Source organism: Monodelphis domestica, chromosome 5, assembly GCF_027887165.1.
Source record: "Monodelphis domestica isolate mMonDom1 chromosome 5, mMonDom1.pri, whole genome shotgun sequence".
Lineage (NCBI taxonomy): Eukaryota > Metazoa > Chordata > Mammalia > Didelphimorphia > Didelphidae > Monodelphis > Monodelphis domestica.
In genome coordinates this window covers 228,007,162-228,019,583 of record NC_077231.1, presented here as the reverse complement: position 1 = coordinate 228,019,583, position 12,422 = coordinate 228,007,162, and the positions used below count along the sequence as shown (strand labels likewise).

Genomic DNA, 12,422 nt, shown 5'->3' with positions numbered 1-12,422 from the left:
TATCTTTCTGAATTGTGATTGGAGAAATTCTCTCCGATGGTACTTGGCCAGAGCTGTGACTGGAGAATCAGTTGGGGCCCTTCCCCCTCCGGGACGACGATTGGGAAAGCCTCCAAGTTTCTTTTGCCCTCCTCGTGGGGAGGAGCCATGCAAACGATGGGGCGTGACATGCGAGGAGTAGGGCTTGTCTAGGCGAGGGATGGGGCGGGGCTAAGGGGGAACGGGAGGTCCTGGTGGACAAGGTGTGGGCGAGAAGGGATTAGTCTGTGTCTAAGTCAGTGTTCTTTCTGGAGGAGGGTAGGGCGGAGAGCATCTTGAAGGGTTGGGGCCCCAGCTGACCAGACCTGTTCTCTAAACCTTAGTTTGAGGAGCCAAGAAATTGGTGGGGATTGGGGGAGGTGGAATCCTGTCACTAACATGGAACATGACATCACGCTTATTTACCTCAAGAATTTGGTGCTCTTGGGGATGGATGGGAGGGGATCAGGAAAGTTGGGAGATTCTGGGGGCAAGAGGAAAGGAGAAAGGAATTGTGGCCAATGTGGAGTGACTGTGGGTAAATGGGGAGGAGAGTTCCAGACAAGTGGGGGAAGAAAGGGTTTTTAGTCTTCTGAGGAGTTAGTATGGAGGGGAGTCCTTGGAAAGGAAGGCAGGGAAGTGCCAGGATAAATAGGGAACTCTCATGTTTTAATATGTATGTGAACTTTGTCACAGAAGCATCAGAACTTTGGCCTTTCTCTGTAAGGCTATCAGGAGGAAGGCACTGAGAATTGCTGTGTAACTCACAGTCTAAAAGCTAGAACATGCTCAATTACAAACATTTATATTTTCAGTATATATAGATAGATAGATATAGATATAGATAGATGTAGATAGGTAGATAGGGTGGGCAAAAAGGGAATTTGAGGCAGAACCACATCATGAGTATAGATCCAGTGGATTCAGACTCAGAAAATGTAGGTTAGAATTTGGGGTTGGCACTTGTGTGACCCTAAATAATCCACTCTGGACCTCAGTCACCTCATCTGTAAACAGAAAGTTTGGATTAGAGATTCTTGAGAGTCATTTTAAAACTCTAAATCCTATTATCCAACCCAGTTTCTAGGTCTGCCACACTGAAATCTGGATTATGTGAGTGGATAGCCATTTGACTGTTATGCCTCAGGAATCAGAGACCCTGTGTTCATCTTACCATCCCCAGGGCACCAGGCTTCATGTCAGTTACCAACTATGAACGGTGGCCAAAAAAATCAATATGCCTGGGTAGCTGAGTCAGCACCTCAGGAATGGGTCTAAAAGGGGAGGCTGAATGCCAGCATGCCTTCCTTTCCTGATGAGTCAGGACTTTAGGAATGAGACTGGACAGGCTAACCATCTAAGTTCCCTTCTCCTGTTTGAGTGAACCAAAAGCTTTCACGAAGATCTCTGCTCAACCCAGCCATCCTGTTCTATCATATCTTAACCTCAGGGGAATATGAGATGTCGTTCTTTTCAAGCTGAGGAAGTCCTAGATCTCTTTTATTTTTCAGTTCATTTGGGTTTGCTTCTTGGAAGACCACAGGAATTGTTTCAACATTACTGAGTCAGATATGGGGAAGAGGCAAAGGCAGAATGCCATGAGGAAGGGCTTTGGGAGAGTTGTAGGTAGGGAATGGGGTATCCAGCTGGTGGGAGAGAGTAGGAATAACTGAGGCCTGGGAGATGTGACCTTGGGGTTCTCCTGGGAGTCTTGGGAGGGGCATTGAGTGGTCAGACAGGTGATTGGGAGTCAGGACGCCCGAGGCCTGCTTATGCCTGAGTCACTCAGTGTTGTTGTCATCATCTGGAGAACCACAAGCTCTGCTCCCCAGAAAACAACAGCAGTGTTCCTGTTGGAGGAACCAGCCTGATGGTGAGACGGATGGGTTGGGGGAGGACAAAGAGGCACCAAGAGAGATGGGGGGATCTAGGAGCTACACTGTTACCCCCTTTGCTCCCTGCTTCTCGATGTCTGGGGCCTGGAAGGGGTAGGATTTCTGTCTTTTCTATGTCTCCAACTCCTTACACGAGAAGCTCCCCTTCCTCATTCCTTGCTTCCATACCATGGCCTCTTAGTCCAGCCAGGACTTCAGGGGTAACTCAGCCCCTCTCAGCTCTAGAAACCTCTTCCCCTCATGGGGAGTCTTCTGGAACCCCTTCCTCTGCTCCATCTGGCCCAAGATCCTACTCTACCCCATGCTTGGCTTCGGTGACTCCCCTTCCCTCACAGTGGTCCCTCCAGAACTCCTCTGGGCTGCGGATGGGTCCCCTGATCCCAGAACAGGATTATGAACGACTGGAGGACTGTGACCCTGACTGTGACAACACCCAAAACTCACCCCTCCCAGAGGACCAGGAACCCCTGCTTCATGTCCCTGAGGGGCTGAAGGGTAAGTGGAAATGGGGTAAGAAAGTTGAGCAGGTTCTTGTATGGAGTAGGAGGATGTATAGCACAGAAGGGGAGGGGCATAGGGGGTGGATAGTCTCCATGTTTAGAAAATCTAAGGGGTGGGAGCATTGAGACAAAAGAACTGGAGTTAACAGACTGGGAGAATGCAGCCACCTAGAATGGTAGATTAGACTTTCCATCTCTCACACTTACTAGATAGGTGTTGTTGGACAAGTAACTTCACCTCACAGTATTGTCTCCTCTTCCACAGAGTAGGGAAAATAATATCTACCCCCACAGGGTGGCTGTGAGGAAAACACCTTATGAAAGAAATGTGAGTAATCATCTATATCTCTTCTCCATCCAGGCTCTTGGCATCATATCCAGAACTTGGACAGCTTCTTCACCAAGATATCTTGTGTGTTCAGAGTTGAGGGAGGTGGGAGTGGGGTGATGTTTGCTGAGGAGGGCTGAGGGCTGTGGACCAGGACACTGGACATTCCTTGGAAAGGAATGGATGAATGAAAACTGGCAGGAGCTGGGCTTCAGGGATGAGCAGTCTAGTTGAGGGTACATGAGGGTAAGAGGTTTGTTAGGAAGGCATTGGGAATTGGGGAAGATCTTTGGAAATCTCAGTCTTATTCCTTGATGAATCTGGTACCTCTACAATTACCATCAGCGTAATGGCTTTGCCTGTATGTTTCTGGAAGATGCCTTTCAGTTGGGGTAAGTCCTTTATATTTAGTTCCCATGTTCATCCCCCATCATTTCCCCCCCTAGCAAACATCAGCCCCTTTTCTCAACCCTCTGTAGCACCCATCTTCCTCTTCTTGCATCTCCAAGTTTCCTTCCTTGTCTCATTTCCCAGTTCTCAGGAAGCCTTGGCAGGGCTCAGGTTGTTCCTCTGGGATCTCTAGGGGCCTGGGAGCTGACCTGAAGCCTCTGCTCCCAACCCCTCCCACCCTTGGAGGCCTCAGTTTGGTCTTCATCCCTATTCCACTCCACCCACAGACAGTTCGTTTTCGTTGTTACCTTCACTACCTTCCTACTCCGCTGCGTTGATTATGATATTCTCTTTGCCAATCGACCTGTTAACCATACCCGGCCTGGATCCCACCAGAACCCTGGAATCCTTCAAAGCAAGGTGACCCTGTCAGATGCTATCTTGCCTGCTGCCCAGTGTGCACAGCGGTGAGTGAAAGCAGAGGAGGGGTGGGGGTAGCAGGGTTTGGGGGCCTGGATGGTTCAGGGACTAAGGCTCAGGGATTGAGGCATTGGCTACTCCCAAGGGCAGAGAGACTGCCACCCCTCCTATCCTCTGTTCTAGCCACAGCCAAGGCCCAGGCAAGAGTGAGCAGAGAGTAGGGGAGTGAGGCTGAACAGTGACAGACTGGTGAGAGGAAAGGGACCCAGGGGAAACTCACCTACTCTGTCCTTCTGTCTCAGTCTCCAGGGCCAGGCCATCCTTCCTGTATTCCTTATTTATATGCCCATTTGTCTGATTTGCTCTTTTCTCCATCCCCACTCCATTCCCTTCGATTCTGGGGTCTACTCCACCTCTAATCTCTAGATAATCTCACCCTAATCCAGTCCACCAATCTGTCTGATACAGGGTACGTTCCAGCTCGATCCTGATCTTCCTTTTGTTCCTGGCCTCAGGGTTTTGGCTATTCCGTCTTCTTCGGTCCCTCTGCAACCTCTTGAACTACTGGGATATCCGAACATTTTACAAGGAAGCCCTGCACATTCCCCCAGTGAGTGGGATCAGGAGAAAGGATAGGGGTGCTAAGGAGATAGGTCATGTTGGGGACAGAGAGAAGAGGGAAGGCAGGGAGTGAGGTAATGGATCCAACCAGAAGCTGAGATAGACAGTTTTCCATGGAGATTAGGGGGCTCTGGCCCCAAAGTTGGAGATAGGGATATTGTCAAGTTATCAGATCTTCCTTGACATTTCCTGTAGACTTGGCTTTGTGGGACATAGAAAAGATGCTCCATAGTCCCTGCCTTTGCAGAGTTTACAATCTAGGTGAGGCTATAAGACTGTCACAAAACTAGATAATGATTATGACCAGAATTTATATGGTACAGATATCAGGAAGACTGTAAAAGAAAAGTGCAGAGTAGGTGGGATGGAACAGTCTGAGAAAAAGACTAATGATTGAATAGGATTTGAATAGGTAGAAGGGAGGCTACCTTTTTGTAATTTCTGTTCATTTCTTCTATTTCTGTTCTCTGATTGATGGAAATCAAAATCACATCTGGATTCATAGAATCGCAGAATGTTAGAGCTGGCAGAAGTCTTAGAAATCATCTAGAACCACTTCTTCCTGGGCATTAGATTCCCACCTATAAAGTAAGAATTTGGAGTTAGTCTCAATGCTGCCTTTTATTATCATTATTGGTGTGTATGGTTTATTTCTCCTAACTAGATAGTAATTAGATACAATTTTTAAAACCCTTACCTGTCATAGGATCTATATTAAATCATGATTCTAAGGCAGATGAACAATAAGGACCAGGCAATGGGGGTTGAGTGACTTGCCCAGGGTCACCCATCTAGGAAGTGGCTGAGGTCAGATGTGAACCCAGGACCTCCCCACTCAAGGCCTGGTGCCCTTTCCAGATGTGCTACCTACCTGTCCCTGAGTAATTAAGATATTAAGAGGTACTGAGGCTTAGTGATAGAAAACTAGCCTTGGAGTTAGAAAGGCCTTGGATATACTGCTGGGTCATTATGGGCAAGTCACTTAATATCCGTGTCCCCAGGGAACTCTCAATGGCCTGAAGTTACAGAAGGAGTAGCTCTTCTTCCTGGTTGGGAGGAATTTCTGCCTTGGGAATTCTTCTCACTGATGAGATCCCAGTTCTCAGCCACTCCTCATCCCACCACATCCTCAACTCTTGGAGGGTGCTTTGTTGTATCTCTCCCAGCCCTAAGTGCTAGGTTGGGCACATAATAGGTACTTTATAACTATTTGTTGAATGAATTCCTACCAGGGGGAGTGAGAAATCTCAGCTGGTTTCAGAATAGGTCAGGGACTTGATGGAAATAGTGATTTAGGACAGTCTAGAGGTGGGTGTTTAAATGCTGGATGGACAAGAGCCTGGGGAGCAAAAGCTAGTTCTTTTGTTGGCTGTTGAAGTGGTCCATGTACTACATGATGGAGGCCTAGATTAGTGTGGGAAGGAGCTTTTTTCTTTTTCAGTAAATCAAAAAACTTTCTGAAACACCTTCTGTGTTTAAGCCACTGTGCTAGGTGCTCTAGATTTGATTTGGGAATCTGTTGGTGTGAGGAGTAAGTGCTTCACTTCCTCTATTAAAGAGTTGCCTCTGCCCTGGAATGTGTAGTCTGGGGCACTACTTGGGGCATTAAGAGGTGAAGTGATTTGCCCAGAGAGTCACCCAACCAGAATGTGCTAGAGACAGCACTTTATTCCCTAACGTCTTGATTCAGGCCACCACTCTATTGACCTGTAATTACAAAACCACGTGTTACTGAGCTGGGCTCTAGTGGTGAAACATTGTGCAAAACATGGATTGTGCTCACAGTCTGAGGTAGGGAGATGGAACAGAACAGATAGAAGGAGATGACAAAAAAACAAATCAAAGTACAAGATGTCATAAGACGTGACATGATTTATAGTCAAATGAGTTGCAGAGACAATAAGGGCCCTAAAAGTTCAGAAGAGGGTGGAAAGGAAGGAAGAAATGGCAGGTTTGGTGACAGATTGAAAATAAAGGTTAGAGAAAGTTAGAAAAAGAGGATTGCAAGGTGACAGTGAGTCTGAATGGCTGTGAGGATGATGGCGTGAAAACAAGTTTGAAGGCAGGAATGAGCAAGTTTGTTGTTGGGAGAGAGCCTCAGTTGGACTTTAGATATGGTGAGTATCAGATGAAACCAAGGTCTCCTGGATGGAAGAATCAGACCATTTAGTTTAGAGGTCATCAAGAGGGGGACATCTTTTTGGGGTGGGGGTGGATGGTCTTCTCTCTAGGGCTCACTCCTTTCTCCCTCTTCCCTCAGGAGGATCTTAGCAAGGTGCCCTGGGGAGAGGTACAGTCTCGTCTCCTGGCTCTGCAACGAGGTGGTGGCCTCTGTGTGCTGCCCCGGCCTCTGACAGAATTAGATGTTCACCACCGTATCCTGCGTTACCCCAACTACCTTGTGGCCCTGGCCAACAAGGGCCTGTTGCCAGCCCGGTTCCCACTGCCTTGGGGGGGCAGTGCTACTTTCCTCAGCCAGGGACTGGCTCTCAATCTTGACCTTCTCCTCTTTCGTGGCCCAATTTCCCTCTTTCGAGGGGGCTGGGCATTGCCCAGTACCTATAAGCGGAGCTGTCAGCGGCGGACTCTGGCTATTCGACTTCGCTGGACTCTACTGTTTCTGGCACTGGTCAATCTGGCTCTTTGTCCACTGGTGCTGGCTTGGCAGGGGCTACATGCCTTTTTCAGCCATGCAGAGCTGCTACGCCGGGAGCCTGGGGCCTTGGGAATGAGACGCTGGTCCCGCCTGGCCCGCCTTCAGCTGCGACATTTCAATGAGTTGCCCCACGAGCTTCGGGCCCGTTTGGCTCGAGCCTACCGCCCTGCTGCTCATTATTTGCGAGCTGCTGCACCTCCAGCCCCGCTGCCTGCCCTCTTGGCCCGCCATGCTGGCTTCTTTGCTGGTGCCCTGCTAGCTGCCCTGTTGGTGCTCACTGTGTATGATGAGGATGTGCTGGCTGTGGAACATGTACTGACTGCCATGACAGGGCTAGGTGTGGCACTGACTGTGGCCAGGTCAGCAGATGGGGTATTTCCTCCTTCCTTGGGGAGACATTCTGCTCCAAGGGAAGAAGTTTCATGACCCCATCATTTTAGATAATTATCCCAGGGAAACCTGTCCATCCATTTATTCTATTTCCCAACTTTTAAGAGTCATACAATTAGAGCTTGGGAGGGCCTTTGGATATCAGATTTAAAACAGATTTCCTGTTTCAAAGATAAGGGGGAATCAAGACCCAGAAAAAGAAAATGACTTGTCCTGGCTCCAGAGGTGGACAGTGACTGTGCTAAGACCAGAGCATAATACATTTCTTGACTTGAAAGTCATCTCTCTGTCCATCAGCCCCCACTGCTTCATTTTCATAGATTTGTAGAATTCCAGAGCTGGATGGGACCTAGAAGACCATATAGACCAATCCCCTAATTTTATAGAAGAGGAAAGTGAGGTGACTTGCACTGGGACAAATAGTTAAGAGGCAGCCAGGATTAGAAAATGGCTTTCCTGATTTTTGGACCAGTGCTTTCCCCACTAGTACCTTTTTGCCCCATTTTTCTCTTCTCTCCAGGTGTTTCATACCGGAGGAGGAGCTCTTGGGCCGATCCCCTAAACCCCTGCTGCAGGCAGCTCTGGCTCACATGCATTACCTCCCTGAAGAGCCAGGATCAGTCAGGGAAGCCAACACTCACCACCAGATGTCGCAGCTCTTGCAGTATAAGGCTGTGAGTAAAAGCAACTGGGTTTGGAACTTGGTCAACCCTCAGGGGCCTGGGCAAGGAGGGGAAATGTGGAGTTGAGGGCCTACCTGGGGAGCAACTGTGGGGCTGAACTCTATAAGGAGTTCTAAGGATGTTACATCCTTGGCTTCTCAGGGGGACTCTGGATGGGGAATAATTTGGGGTTAGTGTGTTCTACCCTGCAGTGGTGTCTTGGACTGACTTGCAGAATTTTTTATCCATAGAACTTACCCCATTCACTCCCCAGATATCCCTTCTAGTGAGAACATTTCTCAGCCCCATTTCCCCTCTTTATTTCCCCCAGATCTCTCTCCTAGAGGAGCTTCTTTCCCCAGTCCTTACTCCCCTTGCTCTCCTCCTTTGGTTTCGCCCTCGTGCCCTGGAGATCATCGACTTTTTTCGGCATTTCACTGTGGATGTATCTGGGGTAGGGGATGTCTGTTCCTTTGCTCTCATGGATGTGAGGCGCCATGGCCATCCCCAGGTTAGAGCTCCTTCCCAACTCTTCTTCTTGATATTTCTTCTCTCTTTCTTAGACTTGGGAGATCAGAGCCCTTGCCAACATAGTGTCTACGGGAGGGGGAACAGAAAACAATAAGTTCTATTATCTTCAGATAGTTCAGGATTGGGGCAGAACCAGCTTCAAGGGTGTGAGTGTAGGATCTATTTAGACAGTAGTCCTGGGCTTTATCTTAATTGTATGAACTTGGGCAAGTTGTTTAACCTCTTCTAGGATCAATTTCTTCATTTGTATGCTAATAGTGATAATTATGAGAATAGCTCCCGATCCTTGGAGGTAGGTGCCATTATTATCCTCATTTTAGTGAGGAGAAAACTGAGGCAGATGAGTTAAGTGGTTGGCCCAGGGGGGCACATAGTTGGCAAGTGATTGAGGCTGGTTTTGGATTCAGATCTTCTGACTCCAGGTCTAGTGTGTTGTCTACTGTGCTATATAGCCGTATAGTAATCTTTGCCCAGGCTATTTCACAAGATTCTCATGAAGATAAAATGATGATTTTGAATGTGCTTTGAAAAGCACCCAGTAGATTGGCAGTGCAATATAGTGGTTAAAGGGCTGGCCTTCCATTCAGAGGACTCAGCCCTGCTGCTCTGACATATACACGACCCAAGTAGATGGTCTAACCTCTTAGTACTGCAGCCACCTATCTATGGATAGGTTGTGAATTAGAGAGCCATGACCTGTGGACACTGTTGGTCATAGCTTCCTCGCCCCAATGAAGTCATAGTCATAGGTCTGACAAAGAACAGTGTAAAGTGTCCTTTACATATAATGGATTATGATTTTCCTGCAGTGGCTCTCAGCAGGACAGACAGAAGCCTCCATATCCCAGCGTGCAGAAGGTGGGAAGACAGAGCTTTCCTTGATGCGTTTCTCACTGGCCCACCCTCGCTGGCGCCCACCTGGGCACAGCTCCCGATTCTTGGAGCAGCTTCGGGACAGGGTACAACAGGATGCTGCTCTCTGGGCTGCTACTCCAATCCGGTCACCCCCTACACCTGGTCTAGGTCCCAGCTTTCTAAGTGACTCTACCACATCTGCAGTGAGTATCTCTCAACCCTGCCCTACTCCTAACATCTTCCCTCATCCTGAACTGCCCCTCTGGATTTTCACAGCCTGCAGCTACCCTTTTACCCAAGTAACCTTGCCTTCAACCCCACAGCCCTTGCCAGTCTGTCTTGTCATGTGGCAATTCCCTGATCTCCCTTAGCACCCACCACTTTCTTCTTGCTCATAGCCTGAGGCACTCCTGGCCAGCCTGCTGTTACACCCCCTTCTGCCTCCCCGAGAACTGAGTCCAGTTGCTTCCTGCCCAGCTGCTGCAACTGCCAGCCTCCTGGCCTCCCTCTCAGGTTCTATGTCCCAGGCTGGCCACGATCAGAGGTGGGGGCCAATACCAAGTGTGGTACATGTTGGAGGAATCGGGGTGGGATGATGAGAGGGGCACAGACCTGAGATACCCAAGGAGAATTCTAATCTTTGGGGAGGAGCCTAGGGGAGATTCTGGGAGTTGGGGTACATCTGCTCTCTACAAAGGATGTGACCAAGAAGAAGCCACTATGGGGAAGTCAAAGTTCATTAAACTAAGGGTGCTGTTTGGAGGTGGCAGAGTGTAGCTCTCTGACCTGCTGTGCTACTTGTTTTAGTTGTGTGTCTCCAGGGGGTCCTGGGGTCCAAAACCCTGCCCTATTTTCAGAGATTGCCTCTGCTGAGATGAGTCTTCATGCTATCTACCTGCATCAGGTGAGCTGGGGAATAGGTGCTAGAGAAGTGGCTGGGAATGGTGGAGTAGCTAATATATATGAAGGCTGGGGAGGTGGAATTAGATTGAGGGAATGTGTTCATGGTGTGGCGGTGGGAGAATCAGAGCTGCTGCATCCATCCTTTAATCTCCCAGTAGAAACTGGGAGAGCCTCTGTCCTTGAAGGGTGGGTCAAGGAAAGAAGTCATCAGTGGTGGTGCTCATGCCCTCCTTCCACCACTCAGCTTCACCAACAGCAGCAGCAGCAGCAGCAGCAGCAACAGCAAGAGCCATGGGGGGAGACTTCAGCCACTCCACTCCCAAGGCTTTGGCCTAGCCCCCAAAGGCCACTCACCCCTGAGGATGAGACCCTGACCTGGCACAGTGATGGTAAGAACCTGACAATTGGGATGGATTCTTGAATCGGAGAAAGAGGCATTGATACAATTGAAAGGGAACTAGGCCCACGAACCTGGTGTAGATAAGCACCCTTCCTAGGCCAACGAACCCTGAATGATAGCCACATTGACCACTCCACCCCGTGTGATAACCATATGGACCCTCAGTGAGCTCCAAGGGTATATAAGCCAGCCTTAAAGTTTGCTGGGGGGGGGGAACCCCCTTTGGGCTCCTCCCCACGCGTGTGAAGTGAGTTACAATAAACCACCTCTCTGTGCCGATTGCAGCGTCTGTTCTGTTCCTTGGCCCCTAAACGGACCCTAACACAATGAAAAGAGTCAGAAAGTTTGGGTTCTGATTCTGCTTTATGCTTATGATTTGTGTGATCCTGGGAAAACCACTTCACCTCTCTGGTTTTCAGTGTCCCTATCTGTCAAATAAAGACAAGATAGCTTTTGAGGACCCATCTAGCTTTAGGTCTATCTGTATTCTGTAGGACTGATGGCTTCTTTTCCAGGTACCAGCCCTGCCTCTAGCTCTAGCTCCAGTCCCAGACAACAATGGGGACCAAAGGGAGCTAGTAATCTACCCCTTGGGGGGTGGCAGGAGGAGGAGAATGTTCAAATGGAACCAGTGTCGAATCCAGGAAGTGGCTAAGAAGCCAACCAATGTGGTCAGTATTGGCTGGGGGTGGGGGGGAAGACGAGGGTCATAAGGAGGATACATGGGGGGTAGGGCAAGGGAAGTTTTCTCTGGATTTGGGGCACCCTGCCTACTTCAACCTTTCCTTCCCTAGGTTCTCCATCACAATTTTGAAGTGAAGATGAGTAGACAATCAACATTCACCTGCTGGCACTTATGAAGCCACCATAGCTCATAGATTTCAATGTTTGAGCCCAGTGATTGGCAGACCCTTGGGAGTGGTGGGAAGTCTTGTGCTAGCCCCAGAGAACCCAAGTGAGGGTGGGGGTGGGGTGGGTCCATGGGGAGAAAGTGGGGGAATCTCCTGAACAAGATGAAAGGAGGGCAAGCAGTAGACACTTCATCCCACACCAGGCATCTATACCTCCTGACCCCGGCAGTGAGACAGAAGCTCCATTTTCATTACCAGGCCCCCCTTGAAGAGTGGATCACAGTCATGATGGTATGGTTGGAGTTAACTAAGCTGGCAGAAATCGGACACTAGCTATAAGGGAAGGGAAAATGAAGCCAAGGTGGCCTCAAGCTCCACCTCTCCTGGCGCTGGGGCTAGGTGACAGGGGAAGGGTTGGCTCTTGAAGTCTGGAACAGTGAGGGGGCAGAGCTGCCCTCGGTAATAAAGCACCAAAGGTCTCTTGCCTTCCTATGGCTCTGTGTCCTCAGCCCCAAGCCTGGAGAGTTGCCGGCAGCCAAGACTCAGAGTCAGTAGCCAAGACAGTAGAGAAGGCTGGGTAGGGGGAGAGAGCACAGGAGCAGCAACAACTGTCTCCAGGGTTTCCTGGGGGCCAGGAGGGCTCCCTGCCTAGCTGGGCACCTGCTAGGCAATGCCTCCCCTTCCTTTCATGGGAGACAAAGTCTTCATTCCATTGTGCTACTATAAGTTTATAGTGCTTATAAGATTAAGAAAAATCTCTTTAGAGGAAGGGAGTTCACGAGCTTTGAGTGCTCGGTGCAAATGGTGCTCATCCTGGAAAGGGACATAGCCCACAGAGGCCAAGCCTTCCGGTACAGACAGGTTGAGTGAAGGTGGGAAGAGGGCTGCGGCCCGGGATTCTTCCTTGGAAAGTAGGGCAGCGCGCACGACCTGGACTACCCCGGGCCCCCTCCTCCCAAGCTGGGTCGGCGCCCCGGCCCTCGGGACTCGGAGATAAGGCAG

The 12,422-nt window shown here is 49.5% G+C and overlaps 1 protein-coding gene across 2 annotated transcripts; it reads left to right on the top strand.

Annotated features, from left to right (window-relative positions):
* Positions 1–83: 83 nt before the first annotated feature.
* On the top strand, positions 84–12,065 carry ATG9B (autophagy related 9B). Of its 2 annotated transcripts, XM_007504619.2 has the most exons (15): positions 84–1,891; positions 2,249–2,408; positions 2,775–2,818; positions 3,069–3,133; positions 3,419–3,598; positions 4,020–4,161; positions 6,433–7,187; positions 7,739–7,892; positions 8,212–8,391; positions 9,221–9,469; positions 9,665–9,810; positions 10,074–10,170; positions 10,414–10,558; positions 11,085–11,240; positions 11,364–12,061. In XM_007504619.2, the coding sequence occupies exons 1-14, from the start codon at positions 1,889–1,891 to the stop codon at positions 11,222–11,224; spliced, it is 2,460 nt and encodes an 819-aa protein (XP_007504681.1). In that variant the 5' UTR covers positions 84–1,888; the 3' UTR covers positions 11,225–11,240; positions 11,364–12,061. The 2 variants fall into 2 exon arrangements, with proteins under 2 accessions (XP_007504681.1, XP_007504680.1); XM_007504618.2 differs by having other exon boundaries at positions 1,799–2,408; positions 11,364–12,065.
* Positions 12,066–12,422: the final 357 nt, after the last annotated feature.

Coding starts and splice junctions, on each gene's coding strand:
- ATG9B (XM_007504618.2), top strand. CDS start 1,889: ATGGTGAGACGGATGGGTTGGGGGAGGACAAAGAGGCACCAAGAGAGA. Junction 2,819..3,068: donor TGGACAGCTTCTTCACCAAG/ATATCTTGTGTG, acceptor TGAATCTGGTAC/CTCTACAATTACCATCAGCG. Junction 8,392..9,220: donor GGCGCCATGGCCATCCCCAG/GTTAGAGCTCCT, acceptor ATTTTCCTGCAG/TGGCTCTCAGCAGGACAGAC.